This window comes from Sarcophilus harrisii, chromosome 2, assembly GCF_902635505.1.
Source record: "Sarcophilus harrisii chromosome 2, mSarHar1.11, whole genome shotgun sequence".
In the NCBI taxonomy this organism is placed as follows: domain Eukaryota; kingdom Metazoa; phylum Chordata; class Mammalia; order Dasyuromorphia; family Dasyuridae; genus Sarcophilus; species Sarcophilus harrisii.
Window position 1 is genome coordinate 216,476,540 of NC_045427.1, and position 24,902 is coordinate 216,501,441.

The 24,902-nt window shown below is 40.1% G+C and overlaps 1 protein-coding gene across 3 annotated transcripts in view; it reads left to right on the top strand.

Moving 5' to 3' along the window:
- Nucleotides 1-24,902, top strand: part of DNMT3A (DNA methyltransferase 3 alpha) — a 152,406-nt gene that overhangs the window by 101,075 nt on the left and 26,429 nt on the right. For all 3 annotated transcript variants that reach the window (XM_031951439.1, XM_031951438.1, XM_031951440.1), the window contains 4 exons: nt 22,524-22,739; nt 23,337-23,495; nt 23,733-23,840; nt 24,723-24,879. In XM_031951439.1, coding sequence (XP_031807299.1) covers nt 22,524-22,739; nt 23,337-23,495; nt 23,733-23,840; nt 24,723-24,879 — 640 coding nt within the window. The remainder of the gene's footprint in view (nt 1-22,523; nt 22,740-23,336; nt 23,496-23,732; nt 23,841-24,722; nt 24,880-24,902) is intronic.

Below are 24,902 nucleotides of genomic sequence, written 5' to 3' on the forward strand. Positions count from 1 at the left end.
ACACTTGAGGAAACTGGTTTAGTGACATTTTCATGGTCAATTCATATCTGAGGTTGTATTTGAATTCAGGTCTTCTTCTATTCAAATTTATCTTACTACATCTAATTGGAAAATTGAGGTAATAGTAGACAAAAGGATTGTCATGAGAATCAATGAGATAACAAATAAATGACTTTGCAAACTTTAAAGAATTATATAAATTTTAGCCATTGTTATTTCTGCTCTTTGATCATTTTTGAATGGATCCCATCTTTATGATCCTGATTGGAAAGTAGAATGCATCTGAGCCTAGACTTATGCCTGGAGCTGAGTTAGAAATTTCTTCAACTTTACTTTGTTGAAATTAAGTCCAACAGGCCCAAAGAAAAGAATATGTATCTTTTAACAATGGTGTATGTGAAACAATGTTTCATCCTTGGTTATTTGACTCATTTGTCTCCCTAAAATATGTCTATATAGGGGGAAGAAGAGAGGAATATCTGATTACCTGGGGTAATATTTGAGGGCAGTAATCATTTGCTCCTTTGCCTATGCATAGGGGCTGACCCTTTTACAAGCCTACCTTGATGTTCAATGAATAGTTTGGTGTTTGATTTTGAGAAAGAAAGCATAATACAAAGGATAGAGTTCTTCACCAATAGTCAAAAATCCAAGTTGTGTGTGTGTAGGCATTTTTGGGTGTTATTAGACAAATCGTTTCATTGTTCTTTGCCTCAGTTTCCCTCAAGTGTAAGATGAGGGATTTAGCCACCATTTTCAAGTTAGGGCTTAGGGAAGGAAGGATTTGAACCTCTTTTCTCTTTAGTGGAAAGTTTGTGTCCTAAGAACAGGAATTATTTTTCATTTAGTCTTTCTGTCCTCGGGGCCTGAGATAATATCTTACAAATAGGAATTAGACAGAGTCTGATTCTTTTTGTACAGCAAAATAATGTTTTGGTCATGTATACTTATTATGTATCTAAGTTATATTTTAATATATTTAACATCTACTGGTCATCCTGCCATTTAGGGGAGGGGGTGGGGGGGTAAGAGGTGAAAAATTGGAACAAGAGGTTTGGCAATTGTTAATGCTGTAAAGTTACCCATGTATATATCCTGTAAATAAAAGGCTATTAAATTAAAAAAAAAAAACAAAAAAAAACCCAAAAAAAACAAATAGGAATTAGATTTTGAAGAAAGGGAAACCTTCCCATTGTTGAAGAGGGCACACACCTGATTGTTCAGAGCAAATTAAGAACACAAGCATGGGAAAAGAGAGACTAATGATTCTCCTTTGCAGTTCTGAGCTCTAGAGTCCATCCATCCATGTTTGTTTCTGTCTTAGGGAAAGCCCTGGCTGACAGGAACACTGGGAAATTGTTGCCTTCCCCCCCTTCCATTCTACCTTGTGTCTCACTTATTAGACCATTTGGTTTGTCTCCCACTATAGTTGGAGTTTGTGGGAGGCAGACTGGGCAGGAAGGTCTTGTCATTTGACATTGAAATGGAATCCCACCCCACCTTTAGGGGAAACCAGGAGAGAGGGAGAGATGAGGATGGGGTTGCTATAACAACTGGCTCCAGGCAGAGGCCTCTCCCTTTCACCCTAGTAGCATGGTTTCCAGGGAGATGGGATTCTGGGTGGAGGATGCTTTCTTCCTTAGAGCTGTGGACATCAATAGACAGGCAGCAGAAAGCCTTTTCTGGGGGTGGGAGGTGGGGTGGGGAGGATAGCAGTCCAGGGAGCCATGTCAGCCTGTAGGCACCCAGCTAATGTCCTTTGCTCTCCTGGTCCTGGTCTGTCACTTTATTTTCTCCGTTGCTCTCTCTAAGCTCTGTCTCCCTAGCAACAAGTCCGACTAACTCCTTGGTATTGGCTCAGTGTCTATTTTTAGCCACACTGCCAACAGCTCTGTTCTGGTCAGTTGTTCACAACATCCATGTAGATGGGTTGGGGGATGGGGAAGCAGGCATCTACAATTCAGTCAGATCCCACAAGCATTTATGATGTGCCTACTGTATGCTAGACCCTGGACTGACATGGGGACACAGAGCAAGACCCTAGAAGTCCCTGCCCTCAAGGACCTTATATTCTGCTAGTAGTAAAAAGCTTCCCCATCTCTCTCCTATTCTAGCCATCACAGAATAGAAATAAAGGGATGATATTCCTCTTATTTCTGAATCTTTTACTTTGCAATTTTTTTTATTTTAACATTTTTGGGGGAAATTTCTCTTTACCAGTAACAGCAATCTCTCTCTCTCTCTCTCTGTCTCTCTCTGTCTTTCTCTGTCTCTCTCTCTGTCTCTCTGTCTCTCTCTCTTTCTCTGTCTCTGTCTCTCTCTCTCTCTCTGTTTCTCTGTCTCTCTTTCTCTCTCTCTCCCTGTCTCTCTCTGTGTCTGTCTGTCTGTCTGTCTGTCTGTCTCTCTCTCTCTTTCTCTCTTTTTCTGTCTCTGTCTCTGTCTCTCTCTCTCTCTCTCTCTCACACACACACACACACACACACACACACACACACCACACCTCAAACTGCTTTAAAGTTTCCAGAACACTTTAATTATATTATCAAATTTAATCTTCACAACAAACAATAAAATACTAGTATTATTCCCATTTCATGGATGAGGAAACTGAGACTCAGAGACTTATATAAACTGAAGAGACTTCTTCAACTTTACATAACTAGTGTTTTAGACTATATTTGAACCCATCTTTCTGATTTCAAGACTGACTCTTCAACAGTTACATCATGATATGTCTCATTCTGTGCATCTGTGTACATCTGTAGCAATTTAGTAAATAAATGTTGAATTGAGTTGCATTTCCTGGGGTATGGGCATGTATAGGTCATTGATTCAGCAACAGAAGATCCCTGCCTTAAAGGCTAATGGATGGGGTCTCCATTATTGGGGAGTGAATGGATTTCCTTTAATCTCTATCATTTAGAAGGTTTTTTAATAGTATTTAAAATAACTGACATTTATGTCTTGCCTCAAAGTACTTTAGATTCATGGTATCATTTAATCTCCTGTGTGTCTCTCTTTTGAAAGAAAGATATTATAATTAGCTCCACTTTACAGATGTGACAACCAAGGCCCAGAGGTACATTGGAAAGAGCTATGGTTCTGAAGTCAAAAAATTTGATTTCAATTCTCAGCTCTTCTGCTTATTTTGGTTATGTTACTTAATACCCTTGTATCTCAGTTTCCTCTTCTGTAAAATGAAGGGTTGTTCTTAGTGGTCTTTGAAATTCTCTCCAGCTCTGAATATATGACCCTGTAATAAGTAAAAGGGCCAGAATTTGTACCCATGTTCTCTAATTTCTAATGCAATGCTCTGTTCACTAGACCATACTAGTTTCCTTTGCTCTCAGTTCTTTGTAGCAGCAGTAGCATCATTGCTAATATTCGTATAGCACTTATTATGTGCCAGGCATTGTCTTAAGCACTTTATAATTATTATCCAATTTAATCCTCGCAACAACCCTGAGAGGTAGGTGCTATTATTATCCCCCATTTTACAGATGAGGAAACAGAAAGTGTGCTTTCCCAGGATAGAAGATCAGATTTGAACTTTGGACTTCCTGATTCCAGGAAGATACCACTCTATCCACTGCACCACCTAACTGCCTGACCATTTCTTTCCACTTCAGACAGAACAAGATGAAATACACTTCAATGTTGTAAGGAACTTAGGTGAGATATGATGGAGAATTTCTTAACTGAAGGCGTTAAACACAGAATGATTTACTGGTAACAAGTATAGACCTTACTTCTTTAGAAGTCCTTTCCTAAGGGGGAGTAAATTTCTGTTGACTAACAGTGTTTTAGAACCTTCACCATCAGCTTTTTTGGGTTGAATTGGATTTCTAGTAATTTTTGTATTAAAAATTTCCAGTTTGGAAACTTTCTCTATCAATGAACCAGACCATCTGCTCTGTAACTTAATAGTCTTAGGGAATTGCTTGGGAAACTTGAAAGTTAAATGACTTGCCCAGGGCCACACAGCAAGATAGCTATCTGAGGCAGGCTTATCTGATTTCCATGCCTGCTCTTTATTTACTAAGAAATGCTATGCTATGTCTTCATAGGAGACCATTGGCTTATATGCTCCAAAATTGGAGACTGATTTGTAAACCAGTGTGCCAGATTATTCATGTCTGACACACAAACCAGGCTCCTTTTCCCCCTACTAGTTTATTTGGTTTCTTCTTAGCATTTAGGTAATCTGGAAAACTAATTAATAAACAGAAATTTTCTTGGTGAATATAGATTTAGAGCTGAGAGAATATTATGACCTTGATAAATAAATAAATTTCCATTTATCCAAGCTATCCTGCTAAATTGTCCCTGTTCACCATAGGAACATGAAGGCCAAACTATAGGCTTGTGACAGCCGGTCAGCTCATCCCTCTTTCCTGCTAAGTGCTAAGAATATGGGTGCATTTTTCCTCTCCAGTAGGACTTCTATTTCTGAATCATTGATGATCATTACAAATAACAGTCATGGCACTTCAGAGTTTCCAAGTTTGTAGCTGAATTCTATATCATTTGTCTTCTATAATCTGTCTTTCTCCTCTAAAATCTGTTAATGGTATTGCTTCACCCAACACCTAATCACTTCTTTAATCTTTTTCTTCATCTTTTCTTCATCTTAATCTTCTTCATTCCCCTCTTTTACATCAACTACTGCCACTCTGAGAAGAAGAAAATCTCTTCTCCATGGACTATGGTTAGAGTCTCCATCAATCACCTGTTGCCTGATTTATTTTCAATAGTATTTTATTTTTTCAATTACATATAAAGACAGTTTTCAACATTCATTTTTGTGAGATTTTGAGCTCTAAACTTTCCTCCCTCCCTCCTTTCCTCCCCTTTCCCCAAGAAGCAGGCAATCCAGTATAGGTTATACATGTACAATCATGTTAAACATATTTCCACATTATCATATTGTAAAAGAAGAATCAGAATTTTCCCTTTTGTTAAAGGGAAAAACCGCAAGAAAGAAAAATAACCAACAAGAAAAGTGAAAACAGTATGCTTTGATCTACATTTAGACTCTATAGTTCCTTCTCTGGTGAGTTTTTTGGAATTGTCTTAAATTACTGTATTACTGAGAAGAGCTAAGTCTGTAATAGCTGATCACTGCACAGTGTTGTAATTGTGTATAATGTTCACTTAGTTCTGTTCAGTTCACTCAGCACCAGTTCATGTAAATCTTTCCATGTATTTTTCAAAGTCTGCCAGCTCATAATTTCTTATAGCACAATAGTATTCTACTACATTCATATACCACAACTTGTTCAGCCATTCCCAATTGATGGGCATTCCCTCATTTTCCAATTCCTTGACACTAAAAAAAAGTTGCTATAAATATTTTTATACATGTGGGTCCTTTTCCTTTTCCTTTCCTTTTTTTTAAAATGATCTCTTTAAGATACAGGCCTAGTAGTGGTATTGCTGGATCAAATGTATACACAATTTTGTATCCTTTCAGGCACAGAGTTCCAAATTGTTCTTCGGAATGGTTGGGGCAATTCACAACTCTACCAACAATGCATTAGTGTTCCAATTTTCTCACATCTTCTTCAGTGCTTATTTTTCTTTTCTGTCATGTTAGTCAATCTTATAGGTGTGAGGTGGTACCTAAGAATTGTTTTAATGTGCATTTTTCTAATCAGTGGTAACTTAGAGCATTTTTTCATTTGATTTTAGGTAGCTTTAATTTCTTTATCTGAAAACTGCCTATTCATATCCATTAAATATTTGTTATTGGGAAATGCCTCATATTCTTATAATAATTAACATAGTTTTGGTGAGGATTTAGTTATGTGAGTCATAGACTAAGAAGTTGAAGGGGATTCAGAGGGACACTTAAGCAGACCTTTTCATTTTATAGATGTGATACCTTCAGCTAAGAAAAGTTGAGTGACTGACCCAGAGTTAAACACCTTGTAATTATCTAAGACAGAGTTCTTCCTGGCTCCTAGTCCAGTGCTCTAGTTATTATATCATATTGCTTCTCTGTGTTGAAAAAGAATGTGTTCTGTGACTAATGGTAAAGAAGAGAAAGAGATACCTAGGTAGATTACTAAAGTCAGGCATCAGCATTATTGTAAGTCTTATAAACGAGAGCTTTGTAGTTGATAGTTACTAGACTAGAAATAGAAAGAGCCTAACGGAAGTTCTAGCCTTCAAATTCTTCATCTGTGGAGTAGTCTGACCTAAGAGAAAGGATGAGGATTGGGAAGGAATTAACTAGCTCAATTAAAAATGTATGTAAAAGCCCGATAAAATCAGAAGTGTGGATTTGCCCCAGGCAAAGATGTAAAGGGGCCAAATCAGTCCTATGAACTTTGCCTTCAGAGAAGGATTTATTTGGGTGTAGTATGAAGGGTCCCAGAGGGAGAAGGAGAACAAAAAATGGAAGAAAGAATGTCCAGATTGAAATGTATTATTGGAGGATCTCAAGTTACATTTGATGGCCTGAATCTCAAGTCTAGAATTTGAAGGGATTTTGAGAAACTTTTAGCCCAATCAATTAACTGACATTTATTAATTGCCTTCGAGGAGCCATTCATTATGTTAGATACTGACTTACAAAGACAAAAGGGAAAGCATGCCTGCCCTCAGGGAGCTTATGTTCTTTGGAAGGAGATAACATGCACATATATTATGTGCAAAATATATTCAAAATAAAAATAAGAGGAGTTTCTTGCCTGAGGAAAGATCAAAGACCTATCTGTTTTGTTTAGCTGATGCTTCGTGTTGAAGAAGGTGTTTGTCATGAACTTTGAGGGAAAGTAAGGATTCCCTAAGATGTAGTATGGAGCTAAAGTACTCCAGGAAAAGGGCAGGAGATAGATAGAATGTGTTCTGAGGAATTGCAGGAAGGCCAATGTGGATGAACTGCAGAAGGCATGAAGTAGAATAATATATAATGATCATGGAAAGTTAGATTAAGACCAGATTTTTAAAGGCTTTAAATGCCAAACAGGAGGTTTGTATTTGGTCATTGTGAAATTATAATAGTGAGCCACTGGAGTTTGTTGAGCTGAAGAGTGATTCGGTCAGAAATGTGCTTTAGGAAAACTTCTTTGGCAGTTTGGCATTGGATAGCCTTAAAACAGAGAAACCAATTAGGAAGCTAATGCAACCCTCTAGGCTGAGGTAGAGTGCCTAAACTTGAGTGACTATGAATGGAAAGAAAGAGGCGCATTTAGGATTACGCATGGGAAAGATAAAAATTGAAAGATAAAATTAACAAGACTTGGCAAGTGATTGGCTATTTGAAGTGAGAGAGAGAGAGAGAGAGAGAGAGAGAGAGAGAGAGAGTGAGTGAGAGTTGAGGATGATCCTGAGGTTGAGAACCCACATAATAGGAAAGAGTGTGCTCCACCCTTCTCATTTTACAGATAAGAAAATTAAGGCCCCCCCAGTAGGAAAATGTGTTTCCTAGAATTAATTAAGCAGCGTTTATGGTATGCTTACTAATTGTTAGGCACTAGATCTATATCAAGGCTAAGCCCTGGGGATATAATATAAAAAAGTGACAGTGATCTCTCCTGGAGTTTATAGTCAAAAGGAGATTATTCATATAGGGAAGAGGGGATTAGGAGAAAGAATTTAGGTCCAGAGAAGTCACTGAGATGAGTCTAGTTGATGCATAGAGAGCCAATTTCAAGGTCTTTTCCAGAAGCCATGGTGCTATTGATTTGATTACCGTTCCCAGAAAGAGATGGAAGGAATGGAGAGAGAGAGGCAGGCAGATACCTAAGTGGATGGCTAGATGGCATGTGAAGGTAAATGAATTAGCATCTGGGGGTGCCATCTAGATAAAGTGGACTCCTTTGCCCTCTCTCAGTCTCTAATTCAGAAGGCTGAGTGTCAGGGGCAGGAGCCAGCTTGGGTGCTAAGAGTATTGGCAGGATGGGGAAGAGTTGGGCAATGGTGCCAGGAAGATAACCAGACTGAGACAGTGTGGGTGGACCACTGGGTGGGATGAGAAGGAGAAGAGAATACCTTCTTTGCATTTTACTCCTATTTGGAGAAAAGTGCTTTTTTAACTGCCTTGGATTGATCTTCCCACAGTGCTTTCTTTCCTCCCTCTGCAAGGTCTAACTTGTTTACATAACTTCCTGGATTCCTGCCAGAGGGGGTGTCAGTGTTTCTCAGTTCCATCTGGGCAAGTTTCTTAGCTCATCACTAGAAAGGCAATTGATCCTTTCCAATGTTGTGGAAAGCTTCAGGCATGGGGTCTTCTGGATTTTAAACCTTCTCTGCAAAATCATCTTTCTGACCTCCAGCTGCAAACTGATCTGATGAAGGAAAACAGGAAGATAGCAGATGAGGGAGACAGGCTTGCTATGCTTTACCCACCTGGGATAGTCATGCCCTCCCCTTTATAAATAAATTTATTACAGTATCTGGAAGGTCTCAGCAAAAGATGCATGTTACTAAAACTGAGGTTCATATCATGCAGATAGAGAATAAAAAAAGAAGCTGGAATTACTATAACACTTTTACATTATCTAGTGGTGATATCTGGACCTCTAGCCACTCCTGTTTTCTCCAGCAGCATTAGAAGTGGCAGCAATAAAAAACAGAAAAGAGGCAATGTGTTACAGTGAAAAGAGCTTCAGACTTGGCTGAAAATATGGGTTCAAATCTCAGATATGGAGACCCAGGGTAAAGCATTTCATCTCACTGATCCTCATTTTCCTTCATGTAAAGCCATCTCTAAACCCTAAAAGTTGTATTTTTTAAAAAGTTGTATTGATTTTTTTCCCCCCACAATATTCATTTCCTACTATATTCCTCTCTCAACACTTATTGAACCCTCCTTTGTAACAAAACAAAGGTAAAACCAAGCTAACCTAGGGAGAGAGCCTCTCTGATAAATACAACACCTTTTACAATGTCCACCCCACCAGCACCACAAAGACAAGGAAAATGTGCTTCATCATCTGTTCTCCAGGACTAAGATTAGTCATGGATATTATTTTGAGCTCAACTGCTTTTTCGTATTGTTTTCATTTATATAATTGCAAATAAAGCTATTGATGTATATTGTTAGCTTGATTCTGTGTTCATACAAACCTATGAATTCTTCCTAGTCACTATTTCTTATAGCACAGTCATACTATTACTTGACATTCACATACCACAATTAATTCAGCTGTTCCTAAATTCATGCGCGTCCACTATGTCACTATATTTTGTTTTTATTTTTTGCTTATCAAGGATGAATATTTTGGTCTCTACAGGATCTTTCTATTCTTTGACCTCCTTGAGGATATGTGTAGAAGTTCTTGGATAAATGAAAGTCCTTGGATAATTCTGATTCTTATTTTCCAAAAAGGTTGGGTTAATTCAAAGATCCCTCAGCAATGCAATCAATGTGCCTGTCTTCCTAAAGTTTCAAGACAAGTTGAAGAGACCAGGAATGCTGTTTTCTTTATTCTTCTCCTCAAAATGTCTTCAGCCCCAGAAGGGGTCAGGTAGTTTTCCTCCTTCCTCCTGTCATCTTCTTGACTTGTATTGGTTTGGTTACAAATCATTAGTCTTGGCAGGAATACCACAGCATCAGCCCTTTCCATGAGGCTTGAGATTCCTTAGTTGAGAATCTGGATTGGGTTACATTTCTTTCTGTAGGTAGCCAGCATATTAAGGTGGGCTCTTGCTATCCTCTCCAGCTCTTGGCTCCTCTCCAGGACAGCAAGGCTGAAGCTCAGGATTGTGTGGGGTATTGTTTCATCTGTGAGGAGGGGCCTGGAAGAGGAGTTCACAGTCTACCCCCTTGTTCCCAGAGCCTGGATTTCTTTTAGAGCTTCTATTAGTAGATGTATACATGGGAGGAAGGGTGTTAAACTGGCAAGGCCAAGTCATATTAGCTAAGGGTGATAAGGGTTGACTTGAGAAGCTAATTCTGTCAGCCAGTATGTTTATTGAGTAGAGTACAATTCTTTCTTCTTTCCACCCTTCACAATTTTTTCTTTCCTCCTCCATCCCTTCTCTCTCCTATCTTCCTTCCCTTGTTCCTTTTTTTTTCTTTTTTTCCTTTTTTCTTCCCTCCCTCCCTCTTCCCTTCCTTCCTTTTCTTTTTTCCCTCTTTCTTGTTAAACCAGGAGTTCTTAATCTTTTTTTTTGTGTCAGTGTTCCCTTTGGCATCTGATGAAACCTTCTCAGAAAAATGCTTTTTAAATGCAAAAAAAAAAAAAAAGGTCATTATAATAATACTTAACATCTATAGAGTACTTTTAGGTTTTCAAAGAGCTTTACCTGTTTTATTTCTTTTGATGAAATATATAGGGTTACAAAAGAAATCAACCATTTTGAAATATGTCTGTTAAAATACATTTTAAAATAAGTTGACAAAATAGACTCCAGGTTAAGATTTCCTAGTTTAAACTATTGATTAGAAACATTTACTAAATAGAAGAAAAAGTGAAGATAACTAAAGTATAACATTTCACCCATAAACTTAGGATATACTCTCTCCCACCAATATATACATTGGAAGTCTATTGGAAAGGAAAAAACAGTACCTTTTTTTCTTCTCTAAAAGTTTAGACTCTTCAAAAATTCTTGAGAGATCCTACTACTTCTAAACTTTTAGCATTATATAATTCAGTGAAAAAAGCATCCAACTTGGAATTACAAGTTCCGAGTTCAAAGTCCAGTTCTGCTATTTACTACCTGTGTGACCCTGGGCAAATCAGACTCTCTGTACCTCAGTTTCTTTATCTGTAAAATGAAAGGATTGGATTCTATGGCATCTCAAGGCCTTTGTAGTTGAAAATCTATGACCCCATATTCAGACATTCTTATTCCCCTAATTTAAATTTACCATCTGGCTCCAGCCTATCTTTCTAGGCTGATTTAACATTACTTCACTTCATGCTGTCTGCAGACCTGCCAAACTTAGCATCTTGGTATTTCTTATATGCAACATTCCATCCCCTATCTCTGGGGCATTTTTGATTCTGTAGCCTTAGTATCATAATTCCCACCTTAGTGTAGTTTTAAGCAATTAAAGAGTACACTGCATTAAGACTTTAAGGATACCCTGTATAGTAGTATTTAAATAAATGCTTATTGATTAATCAGATTTTTTCTTTCAGTTCAATCAACACCTTCCATTCCCCCTCACTCCCCACCCCCATCCCATTATCTTCAGATAATGCCCATTTCTGGCTAGCCTTTACTTTTTCTCTATCATCTGAAATATTCCTCTTTTTTGCTGTTCCCAGTATTTTCACCCTTCAGAACCCAGCTGAAGCTTCATCTCTGACCTCTTAGGATACAGGCTATTCTGTACCTTTTTTTTATATTTGAACCATTTTTCAACCAAATTCCTTCCTGCCTTTATTTTGTTAATTTTCGTTTCACAGATTACATCTTGTTCTAAGTAGATTTAATAATGACTGCTTTATCAACTTGAAATTTTAATCATCTACATGAGAGCAGAACTCATATTTTATCTTATGAGTTCTGTACTTCCCCCCCTCTGCCCCATCTCTAGATTTTTTACACTATGCTAATAACACATGATAGAACCTTAACTGAGACCTGACAGTGTGGGAGTCGATAACCATATTGTATACTGAGTGTCTTTTCTGGAAAAAAAACTCACTTGACCTATTTTGGGGGAGATATATAATATATACAACACACAGGCATGTTTTGATTTGTTTTAGAAATTTCCCTAAGTTACTAGATAGGATCATACCAAGCTGGTGAGTAAAAAAAAAACAAAACAAAAACCTGATCCTTTCTTTTTAGGCTCTGGTCTTCTCACCTAAGACAGACCCAGTACCACTCCCGAGTTGAACCTGGGGCTCCCTGGCAGTTGGGTTACATACTGGATTTGAATACTGGCATAGCCACTGACTTAGTTACCTGTGGGACCTAGGCAAGTCATATTTTTCCTAGGTTTCAGTTTCCCCAAATGTAAAATGAGAGACTTGTACCTTAATATCCTTCCAGCTCTAACTTGATCTTATCATCCCTTCATAAGAATTGATGAATCAGGAAAAAAAAAGGGTTCTTCAGGGAAATTTGAATTAGCATGTATTTCCCTGAGTATTTCATTCAGATATTTCTAGACAAATCATATCATACCCCACTCTAATGGGAAAGCAAAGATCTGGAGTAACAGAGACTAAATTTAAGGGATCCAAGGAATTTGGGGATCTGGTGAGGCAGAAACAAACTTAGAAAGTCAAGCCCTGTGAAGGAGCGAGTTGTCATTGGTAACCCATCCTCTGCTTCTGGAGATCCTAAATTAAGCTATATGAAGTAAAGCGGCTTTCTTTTTTCAGTGACCCTTTTCTCAAGGCTCCAACTCAAATGGCTGGGGCCTGCTGATGTTGCATTCTTGGGGCTTTCCTGCTGCCTTCCTGGCCTCTCGCTTGCCAAGAGGTCTCTTTTCCTGTTCCGCCTTTTCCAGCCTCACTTTATTTCTTAACTCAACTTTGTCTCACTTCTCTCCCTGATTCCCCCTGTCAGGCCTTGGGCTCTCTAATGCCCAGGTCACCTGCAGGAAGGTTGCAGATCCATCCCGATGGCTGGCCAGCTCCCAGCTCCCTTGGCTCTCCCTCTGCCCCACTCCGGGCCTCCTTTCCTCCCTGTGGGATCCCTGCCTGGCCCCCAGGCTCTCTCTGTTAATCTCTTCCAGAAGTGGGAGTGGGGGGAGGGAAGGGAAGGACCTCTTTGGGTGGGGGAGGGGCTTTCCCTTCCCCCTGGAAGGAGAGGGATCCGCCCCCATAGCCCTTGTCCTCAGGCCCCTGTGCCTGAATACTCCACCCCTGGTAGACCAGACAAGAGGGGGCTGGCCCGCTGCCAGCGTCTGTGAGCCGGCCCCCTCCCCCGGTCCTTTTCCCAGCCAACCAGGCACTCCAGCTGGACCCACGTGACCTGGAGTTCCTAGACAAAGAAAATGTTCAGGCCCTCCCCCCTCTCCCCAACCTCCCCCCCCTTTGAACCCCTCCGCCCCCAGCCCCATCTCCCCCCTTACCCTCCCCCAAGACGGGCGGCCACAGTCTGAGCTTCTGGGCCAAGGGGGCTCACACCTGAGCTGGACCAGACAGAGGTTGCACCTGGCCTTATGGGTAGGTGCTTGGGCTGACCACTGGAGTGTACAGAGGGCTGGGGCAGGAAGGGGGGGGGGGGTGCAGAGGGGCCAGGCTGGGGGAGGAGATGGGAAATCTCTTGGTATTTATGCAGAAATTAAGATTTGCCATCCCTTGTCTTGAAGGGGTCTGTGATTTTCTTTTCCCCCAATTTTGGAGAAGCTCAGCCAGCCCTGGATCAGCACCCCATCGTCACTTCTCTGTACTCCTTTGACTTTGCCCACGGAGTCAGCCACGAGGCTAAAGGGCTGGCACACTGAGCAGCAAGGTCTAGGAGAGAGAATGGGAAATTGGGGAAGATCCAGAGAGGAGTGGGCATGGGCCACAGAGTGATCTAGAGACTGAGCGGGACCTGGGGCTTAAATGGGAACAGCTTCTTCTCATGTTTTGCTGGGCTCCGTGTGGGAAACAACAATAGTAATAACAGCTGACATTTATATAGCTGATCTAAGGTTCACTCTGATCTCCTGCTATTAACCTGCTGACTTGTGTTTGGGGATTGGGGGCTGGTGGGGATGGAGGTTGTTGAGACAGTGCCTGTGGTTGGCCCTGCTGGGCTCAGGAGTCTCAACACTCCTGAGTTCTCCTTGGAGCAAGAGCCAAGCCCGAGAAGATCGAGGGAAGAGGAGAAAGAGGGAGGTTCTGACTCATAATGAGGGTGGGCTGGTAGAGCAGAGATCCTCTGCCACAGGGGCCTGGTGAGGGAAGAGAGGCCTGGACAGGGGGCCCCAGAATCAAATTCAAGGGGCAGTGGTGGGATCCGAGTCAGGATGAATGGAGCTTTCTTGATGTGTCGAGGGCTGGGGATGGTGAACAACAGAACCCTGAGTGCTGTTGCCACTGGAGAACCAAGGAGGTTGGGGGTAGAGGGGTGGAGATCCACAGATTCACACAGTGAATTGTACTGATGTCAGCAGGCAGCTGACTCGGGGTGACAGATGATGGGGGGTTGGTATTGTTGGGGCTGGCTAGAGCTTGGTGTGTGAATTACTGGCTCATTTCTAGCTTTGCCTAGGCGGCCAGTGCCTTGACGCTTGGTTGTGGGTTGGTACATTAAGGCATGGGAGAGAGAAGAGAGGCCTAAGGGATGGACTCTTGTTCCTGATTTCCTCTACCTGCCATGTGGGTATGCAGTCCTGGTTGAGGGTTAATTGAGCTCATGAAAAGCTTGTGGAATGGTAGCCATCAATCTGAATGGGATGAAGGTGGGGGAAGAGGAGTTGAGTCTTTCTTTCCCAGCTATTGTTTATTTGGCACCCTGGGGTGGGGTTGAAAAATGCAAGAACTGAAGGATTTATTCCCTTGAACTTGCCCTTTAGGCCCTGCTCTGTCTTGCAGCCCTTCCTTATCCCCTCCTCCAACCCCCACTCCTCCAACTCTGCTTCTTCCCCACTGTTCAGACCCAGACCTCCAACTATTTTCTCTCTCCTCTCCCCACCTCCACTGTAGCTACAAGCTTCCACTCCAGTCTCTCAGGTGACAGCCACGTCCAGGGCAGGGGCAGAGGCCACTCTTTTGTGCTCAGTAAAATGGAATTACTACACTTTACCAGCAGATACCAGCTACTAAGCCTGGCAGGCTAGGGAAGTTGAGGGGAAGAACATAGTAGGGAGAACATAGTAGGGAGAACATAGTAGGGAATATTTAAAAAAAAAAAATGACAAAAGGTTTCTGGAGGTAGAGCAAAGAGGCTTCTGTTAAGGACAATTCTTTTAAAAAACCTCCTTAACCAAGGAAAAATGTAGTCAAGCTAGACCTGGGGGATTAAATAGTTTTACTGTTTTAGTGATGGAGAAGGGGAGAGCCTATCCCTGGTATGTCTTTCAAACTCTCCCAGGCTTGAGAGAAAATCTTTTTTTTTTTTTTTTTTTTTTTTTTTCCCCCACCCCATGGACTTCATCATTCTTTGGCCATTCTCAAGTAATGAAAGTTTCCATCTATTTTCCCAGGCTGATGGGAAGATTCTCCTCCTCCTGGTGCCCTTCCCCCATTTTTCTGTCCTCAGTATTGACCGAGAGGTGTTGCCCTTGAGCCCCAGTGGCTCATTAACTTCTGAGCAAAAAGATCCTTTGGGTCTTCTAGGTCAGTGGCCTAATGAAGGTCAGGTCATTAAAGACTGTGTTTGCTGCCTCCTCCTCACCATCTTTTTTAGAAGGGGGGCTCTGAGGCAGAAGAGGTTTGTTCCTTTAGTAAGAGTGGTGGAAAGGAATCTCCTATAGGTTCCCAGGAAGGTCAAAGAAAAGGGGGTGAAGTAGGAGGAGGGGGAGAAATTTGAGAGACCATAATACCAATGCCCTTATCCAAGCTTGCCCCAGTTGCAGGCAAATGGTAGGATTGAGGGTAAATTTCCCTGCTTAGTAACTAAATGTAGGAATCTAGGGGAAGGAGGAATAATTGAAGTGTACTTGACGCTCCAATGCACAGCCTCTGGGCCTCTCCCCTACCCCCTTCTACAAGCATTTTTATACTTTCAGCTGTCTGTGGGGGAAGAGTACATGTTATCCCCTTTTATGAGTGGGTGTTGAGGTTCCCCATGAGTCATCTTTAATTAATATTTGAGTGCCCTCTAAGTGCAGGGCATGATACTGGGGAAGAACAGTTTTCATCTGTGCCCTCTCGACAAAGTTTAGGAGATGGCATAGGTGATGAAAAAAAAAGAGCAACCTATATCCCAAAAAACTAGACTTGCCCTGTGTCATTTTTGTTTTTGAAAATTATTTGTTAGTGCACATCTTTTCCGTTTAAGGAATACTTTATGTTGAAGGTATTTGAATTGAGATTTGGAGGTGAGTGTAGAGAGTGAACCCTTCAACACTTCCCACTGTCTTTAGGATAAAAGACAAAAATCTTCAGCTTGACATTTAAAGCTTCTCTACAATTTAGCTTGTACCTATCTTTCTTTTCCTATTTCATGTACCCTTCCACCCTCCACAAGTCTCTTCAAGTCAAAATAGGTTGGTTGCTTTCCTTCCTGTGTTCAGCATTCCATCTCTCCTCTCTCCTGTCTTTGCTTAGGTTATCCCCTTTGTTTGGAATTGCTCCTTCCTCACCTCCATGAATCTCTCCCTTCCTCTAAAGCACCATTTGGATGTTCTCTCCTTCCAGTTTTAAGTCTTTTCTATTAACAAAGCTGTCTTCCTTTTGAGTAACTATTTTTATGTTAACATTGTATAATTTACCTCTCAGTATACATGTATTACTTGGGAAGTTTCAATGACTCCCAATTTCCTCCAGGATAAATTGCAAATACCTCTGAGTATTTATTTATTTGTTTTATTACAAGTTATATGCATGGGTAATTTTACAGCATTGACAATTGCCAAACCTTTTGTTCCAATTTTTCCCCTCCCTCCCCCCATACTCTCCCCCAGATAGCAGGTTGACCAATACATGTTAAATATGTTAAAGTATAAATTAAATACAATGTAAGTATACATGTCTTAACAGTTATTTTGTTGTACAAAAAGAATCGGACTTTGAAATAGTGTACTATTAGCCTATGAAGGAAATCAAAAATACAGGTGGACAAAAATATAGGGATTGGGAATTCTATGTAATGGTCCATAATCATCTCCCAGAGTTCTTTCACTGGGTGTAGCTGGTTCAATTCATCTAATGAGTATTTAAAGCCTTTTATAATCGGATTTCATTCTCTCTTTCCTGACTGATTTTGCATTATTCTCTTTTAGAGGAACTTTCTCATCTCTTGCCCATTTCTGGCTGTTAGTTTACCAGTTACTTTGTAACTTTGTATATTTTTTGTTGACTTATGTACATATAATCTTTCTCCCTAAGAATGTTAGTTCTTAGGACAAGGTCTATGTTATTTTTGGTTTTATATCACATCATCCATGGTGTCCTAACACCAAGTTTAATAAAAACCTTTTTAATGAATAAAATGTTGTATCTTCCAAGGAAACAAATCATCTTGAGAAAAGGACTGTTTTGTCTTACTATCCTGAGGGTGTTTGATGCATAATATACACATTTAGAGCTGGAAGGGCCAAATCCTTGAAGGGATGTATATTGAAGGAGTGGATAATAAGTGATTAAAATGAACCTTAAAAGATTTTGGTCAAGATATTTTCTTCTTGATATTTAGTGTGGTGGGGGATCCAGTGGGAAGATTTCAAAGACTAGGATTGAATGTGCATTATAGCAGCACAGAAGAAAGCACAGTTTTCAAAATAATACTTTGAGATAGTGTGGGAAATGACCTGAGTTTGGCATTGTCATTTCTGTGCACCAGAAAGGAAACACATCAGCTAGACCTGTTGGAATCAAGCTTTCCAGGTTTATTACACATCACTTCTCTTCATACACTCTTGTTCAGTCTTTTAAGTCATTTCTGTGCACCAGAAAGGAAACACATCAGCTAGACCTGTTGGAATCAACCTTTCCAGGTTTATTACACATCACTTCTCTTCATACACTCTTGTTCAGTCTTTTAAGTCGTGTCCCAATTCTTCGTCAACCTCATTTGGGGTTTTCTTAGCTATTGCTCAGCCAAATTGGCCTTCTTGTTCTTCATACAAGATATCCCATCTCCTATCTTAGCTTTTCATATATTGTTTTCTTTTCCCTGGAAAGCCCATGGTCTTCACCTCTGTCTACTAGAAGCCTTAATTTTTTTCTAGACACAACTCTAGTATGACTTTTCCATCAAGACACCCATCTTTGCCTGGCTAACTCCCCTATTTCTATTATCTCCTCTAATTAGAAGGTAAGCTCCTTGAGGGTAAGAACTGTTTAACCTTTGTCTTTGTACCCTTTGCATCTAGCACTATACCTAGCTTATGGAAAGTGTTTTAGTACTAATTGCTGGTTAATTGATTGTAGACTTATAAATCTAGAGGACCCTCCATATTATCTCTGCTAGAGACTTGGATTTGGAATTTGGAAGACTTGAGCCACGTACTTCCTTAGATGTTTTCCTGGTTGTGTGATCGATCATGAGCAAATCAATCTCTCTCTCTCTCTCTCTCTCTCTCTCTCACACACACACACACAATATTGCTGGGTTTCAATTTCCTCTTTTGCAAAACAAGGGGTAGGGAATAGATGACTCCTAAGGTCTCCTCCTGGTCTAAATCTGTGATCCTAGGATTCCAAAATTAAAGGCAGATAGATTGGGGTAGGAGTGAAGTAGGCAGTGTCTTGGGGAGATTAGGGAACACAGAGACTGTCAGCACAACCTTCTACCTGAACCAGGGGAAGAGCCTGACTTGTAGTAAAAATCCAGGTGTGGGGAGGTGGGGGGGGGGGGAAGGGGAAACAGCTAGATGACACGGTGCTAGAGCACTAGCCCTGAAGTCAAGAGGACCCAAGTTTAAATCCAGCCTCAAACACCTAACTAGCTTTGTGACCCTGAGCAAGTCACTTAATTCCAATTGCCTCACCCTCCCTCCCCCCAAGAAAAAAAAAATCTAGGTGCAGTTGCCTATTCCTTAGTAGGATGAGCACCAAAGAATGAAACTGTCATTAGAGGTTGAGTCTACAAGAAATTTGTTGCTTGGGGAGTTGGGGTAGGCAAATGTGTTAGTGGATCATACAGTGAGAGGAAATCTGGAGCAGAATTTAACCAGGAATGAATAAGTGAATAAAAAAATAATTTACTAAACTCTAAGATTATGCAATGCACTGTTTTATGCACTGGAAACAAAAATAGGAAAACAAGGAATTTTCTGAACACACAGGAGGTTTTCATCTTTGTGATAGGAAAGACCCATAGTCCTTAGGTATAGTGGCCCTGTAGATAGTAATACAGCTTCAGTATCATTTTCCTTAATTAACCACTAGTTTCTGATTTAACAACACCAAAGACTGATGTTAAGGACTTTTGTTTTCTGGGTCTTTGATAACTTTTGAGGAGTTAGTGGGGTTGAAGTGCCTGTAACTGAGCAGTTGCCCAGCCACATCTCCATGAGTGTTATTGCCTTCGACAATGGATGCATGAACTAGGCTGGTAACACAAGTAGTGGTATTTGGGGTGGACTCTTAGGCTTCCCTGACTATTGGTAATAAGTGGTTTGGGTAGTTGCTATTGGTGGTGGCAAGGCTGGTAAGACCCTTCTCCATAAATGGTTAATCCTCTTAGAGATAGGTGTGGGGACAGGACCACTGATATTGGTGATACTGTAATTTCTTTTTTCTTTTTTTTTTTCCAAAACTAACTTTTAAAATTTATTTTTAACATTCCTTTAAAATTTTGAATTCCAAATTTTCTCTCTCTCCCCACCCACTGAGAAGGTAAATAATTGATATCAATTATAATGTAAAATCATACAAAACCGATTCCTTGTTAGCCCTATTTCCCCCCAGATCAAGAAAAATAAAGAAAATGAGAACATTATACTTCATTTTGCACTTAATCGGTTCTCTCTCTGGAACTGGATGGAATTTTTTCATCATGAGTCCTTTGAAATTGTCTTGGTTCATTGTATTAATCAGTGTCTTTCGACATTGAACATCATTACAACGTTGTTAATGTGCACAATGATCTCCTGGTTCTTCTCACTTCACTTTGCTTCTGTTCATTTAAATCTTGCCATGTTTTTCTGAAACCACCTCCTTTGTCATTTCCTACAGCAATGTTATAAATATTTTTGTATATAGGTGCTTTTCATTTGATCTCTTTGGAAGACAGACTTAGTAGAGAGATTGCCTGATCACGGGGCATAGTTCCTAATTGTTCAGAATATTTTAACTAGCTTACTATTCTGTTAGTAGTTCATTAGTGTATCCAATTTTTCCCTTATCTCCTTTAATATTTGTCAGTTCTGATAGCTCTGAAGTAGTAACTCAGATTTGTTTTAATATTAGTTTTCTCTAACTAATAGTTATTTAGAGTATTTTTTCATGTCACTATACTAATAGCTTTGTTTTCTTCTGAAAACTGCTTGTTTAATATCTTTTATCCATTTATCAATTGGGAAATGGCTTTTGTTTTTGTCAGTTTGACTCAGTTCAATGCTCAGTATATATTTGAGTAATGAGGCCTTTATCAGAAAAACTTGCTGTAAAAAAATTTTTTTTCCAGATAGGCAATTGAGGTTAAGTGACTTGCCCAGAGTGACACAGCTAGTGTTGTGTCTGGTAAAAAAATTTTAATATAACTTTATTTGGTACATTTTAGCAAAATGTAGTTTCACTGATTATCCCTTTTAATTAGATCTATTTTTGCTTTTGCTTTGTCTGAGATCAAGATTGCTACATATGCTTTTTTTTTTTAAGTTCAGCTGTCTGTCCTTCTGTTTCAAGTGTGTCTCTTGTAAACAACATATTGTTAAATTGTAGTTTTTAATAACTTCTGTTGTCTGCTTCCGTTTTATGGGTGAGCTCATCCCATTCACATTCACAGTTGTGATTGCTGTGTATTTCCCTCCATCCCATTTTCTATATAATCAATCTATCTATGTCTTTTTCCCTTTTTTTATCCTGTCCCTTCTCAGACATATGTTTTGCTTCTAAGCACTGCCTCCCTTAATTTGTCCTCTCTTTTATCACTACCTCCCAGTTCTCTTATTTTTTTCTTTTCCTATTTCCATATTTGGTAAATTATATTTATGTACATAACTGAGTGTGTGTGTGTGTGTGTGTGTGTGTGTGTTTTCTTTCCTCTTTGATTCAATTTCTATGAGATTCAAATATCACCTGCCATCCATACCTTAAACCTTCTATTTTCCCCTCCACTGTAGAAACTCTTCCTTGTATGTCTCTTTTATATGAGGAAGATTTCTTCCTCCTTCTCCCTTCTCCCAGTTCCTCATTCTTTCTCACCCCTTCATCTTTTGGAGAGATCATTCCAATATTATTGATTCATTTATGTCCTCTGTCTATGTAAACTCCTTTTAACTGCCCTAGTAATGATAAAGTTCTTGTGTCATCTTTCCATATAGAAACATAAACGTTTTAATGGTCCTGAAATCCCTATGATTTCTCTTTCATGTTTATCTTTTTTATGCTTCTCTGAGTCTTATAATTGAATATCAAATTTTCCATTCAATTCTGGTCTTTTCATTAGAAATGCTTTAAAGTTCTCTATTTCAATAAATATCCATTTTTCTCCATGAAGTATTATACTCAAGTTTGCTGAATAGTTATTCTTGGTTGTAATCCCAGCTCCTTTGCCTTTTGAAATATCATATTCCAAACCCTCCATTTCTTTAATGTAGAAGCTGTTAAATTTTGTGTGATCCTTGCTGTGGCTCTATTATATTTTAAATGTTTTGGTTTGTTTGTTCTTTGACAGTGTGAAGTCTTTACTTCAATCTGGGAGTGCTGGAATTTGGCTGTGATATTCCTAGGAGTTTTCATCTTTTTTTTTTTTTTTTCTATTTCTATTTTTCTAGATATTTCTAAATCTAAAATACTGGGGCAATTTTCTTTGATAATTTCTTGAAGTGTCATGATCATGCTCTTTCACTGATTATGGCTTTTAGGCATTCCAATCATGAGGCACTATCTCTAGTGTCAGGCTTTTTTGTGCTATTTTCAGAGCAACTTCTGGGAATCTGCAAGTTTTTGGTGTTTCCAAGGTGGTGTGATTCTGGAAGAGAAGTGTGATCATTGCTCTCTTGGTTTGTACTCTGAACTTTACCTAAGAAGGGCCCCAGGTCTCCTGCCATTACAAGCCCTAACAATCTCTTTGCCTTGGAACTGAAACCTCATGAGATTTCTTAGACTTGAAAAATGTCTCACCTTAAATTTTTGTTGACTCTGCATGAAAGTTTGATTTTTTTTAAAAATACGTTTTTTTGATATTTTTATTGTTTGGAAAAGAATGTTGAGAGTTTAGCTGGGTTGCCACTGATCTGCCATATCGACTCTGTCATGGACACTGCAGTTTCTGAGACCTCTTGGGCTTTGAATTCTGGGTTAGGACTACAAAAGAACAAGGGGAATGGTGATTGCATTGCTGGTAATGGTGTGGCCCACCTGGCACTTGTTATCTCCTGTCTCTACTTAAGGATGTCTTATTATATCACTTCCAGGATTATGATAACTGCCATTTCTTAGAAAGCTTTGATTTTTCAAAGCTCCCTATGAGGATCCTAAAAACTTTGGGATTTTTAGTATGCGATCAGATACGTAAGCTGTTAAGTTCTATGAAGATGAGATTTCTTCACTGGGGGGAAAAAGAGCTCTAGAGAGGAAATAAAGGGGCTAACATTCAGTTTGGAAAAGAATGGCTTTTATAATTGACAGTATTATTTTAATTTTTTAGAAGTGAATTGGTTTCAAAATTGTTATAACATTTAGGAGAGGTGGCCATTCTCCTCCCATTCCCTTAGTGGTTTCAAGATTCAGGGAATCTTCTCTCTAAGAGCAAAAGCCCTGAATAGGTTTTTCTTTGGTGACTTCAAGGTAACTATGACAAATTACATTGGATACTTCTCTTTGTGTCCTGCTCAGGCTGAGAAGAAAGCCAAGGTCATCGCCGTGATGAATGTTGTAGAAGAAAACCAGGGGACTGGAGAGCCACAGAAGGTGGAGGAGGCCAGTCCTCCTGCTCTACAACAACCTACTGATCCTGCTTCCCCCACTGTGGCCACCACACCTGAGCCAGTGGGGGCTGATGCTGGGGATAAGAATAATGCTAAGGCCGCTGATGATGAGCCTGAATATGAGGTGAGTATTTGGGGAATACATCTTTTTAGGAAAAATAAGTTTTGGTGATATCTTTTGTTTTCATATCACAGTCATTTCCAGTTATTCTTCTCTCTGTTCCATGTACTTTGTAACTTAAAAAAGAAACAAACAAAAAAGAAAGCCAAACAAAAGCATTTTGACCACTGTGTAAAATGTAAAACTATACACATAGTTCACCTACTTCTCCCGTGAAAAGAGGGAATGTATTTCCTCATCTTTTCCTCTCTCAGCCAGGATTATAATTTCTGTTGTTCTTTCCTACACTTAATTTAATACCTCCCTGGGGGCTCTCTGCTAGTTCCTCTTCCTGTTCTTTTTATTTTCTACCAATCACAGACTCTCCTCCAAATTCAAGCTTTTATCTTTCTTAAGCCTTACACTTTTTCAATATATTAAACTTATTTTCACATTTAGACAGCTCTAATATTCACTTCTCCAGGCTGTTCTTTTGTTGATGTTTATTACAGAGACTGTCTTGAACATTTGCCGGAAGTAGATGAGAGACATTTTGCAGAAAGAGAAAAGTATCCTGGTGGCAATAGTTATAATAATAATTTTTACTTCCTTGGGCTACAGGATGGCCGAGGCTTTGGCATTGGGGAACTGGTATGGGGAAAACTGCGGGGCTTTTCCTGGTGGCCTGGCCGAATTGTATCCTGGTGGATGACAGGCCGAAGCCGAGCAGCTGAAGGCACTCGATGGGTCATGTGGTTTGGAGATGGCAAGTTCTCAGTGGTAAGTGCTGGGATGCATGTGGCTATTAGGGGAGGGTGCCACGTGGTCACAGGATACCTGTAGCCCTCAGCAGATGGAGGTGGCTAATATGCAAAGTTGGAATGGAATAGGAATGGTTTTTAATGATTCTTGCTGTTTTCTGCATCCTTATTAATTCAGGGTGATGGTTTGTAATATTCCAAAACCTCCAGAATTCCTACCCAACCTTCACTCTGATAACTTGATGTTTTCTTTCAGGTTTGTGTTGAGAAATTGATGCCATTGAGCTCCTTCTGCAGTGCCTTCCATCAGGCAACATATAACAAACAGCCTATGTACCGGAAAGCCATCTATGAGGTCCTTCAGGTGAGTGCCAGAGACTGGAAGGTGAAAGGGAGGGAAAAGCCAGAAAGTTGAAGTTGAAGGGTAAGAAGGTTGGCGACTAATAGAGAGTGAAAATAAATCTCTTAGATCTTCAAGGGCCTAGCCAGCAAGCTGAAGTCCATTCGTAGGAGGATCCTTTACTAGGGCTATTAGTAGATAGCCCAGAGAAAAAAAGTTTGAAGGGGATGAGGGGGAATGAGGGTTAGAGAACAACACACTAGCTATCTTTTTCAAGTATTTTGAGAGGCATGTCATGGTAAAGAGTGATCCATCAACAAGTATTGATTAAATACTGACACTATGTTAGGCTCCAAGGATAGGTACAAAGCCAGAAGTGAAATAACCTCCCATCAAACAGCTTAGCCTTTTTCTGTTTGGCCTTGAAGGGCAAAGCTAGGACCTCTGGATTTCAGCACATTGTAAACAAAAAGTTGCTCATGATAAATGGTGTCTAAAAGTAGAATGTGGATTGCTTTGAGAGGTAATAAGCTCCCTGCCATGCCCTCACCACAAGACGGCTAGAAGCCAGACATTGATTTGTTGAAGATGTCAAAGAAGGGATTCATGATTTGGATCAGGGCTGTACTAGGTGACTTCTGACACATCCTTCCAATTAACTCTTAAGTCTGTAAGGTCCTCTGGCTTCAGTTCCTCCTGTTCCCACCTCACCCCCTTTCTACTCTGTTCTTTCTCAGACATTCTCCTCCTTCACTCAGCCTGATCTGTGCTCCGCCCGCCCCCCTTCTACTCCCATATCCTGGCTATGTCCACTCCCACTGCTCTCTAGTCTGGCTGTGCATCTGCGATTCTCTCCCTCACTCCAACCTGGCCATGACACTCCCCCCCTAACGTGCTGCCCTACAGGTGGCCAGCAGCCGCGCTGGGAAGCTGTTTCCGGCCTGTCCTGAAAACGATGAAAGTGATACATCTAAAGCCGTGGAGGTGCAGAACAAACAAATGATCGAGTGGGCTCTTGGTGGCTTTCAGCCCTCTGGCCCAAAGGGCCTGGAGCCACCAGAAGGTAAATGCCAAAAGCTCAGGCTG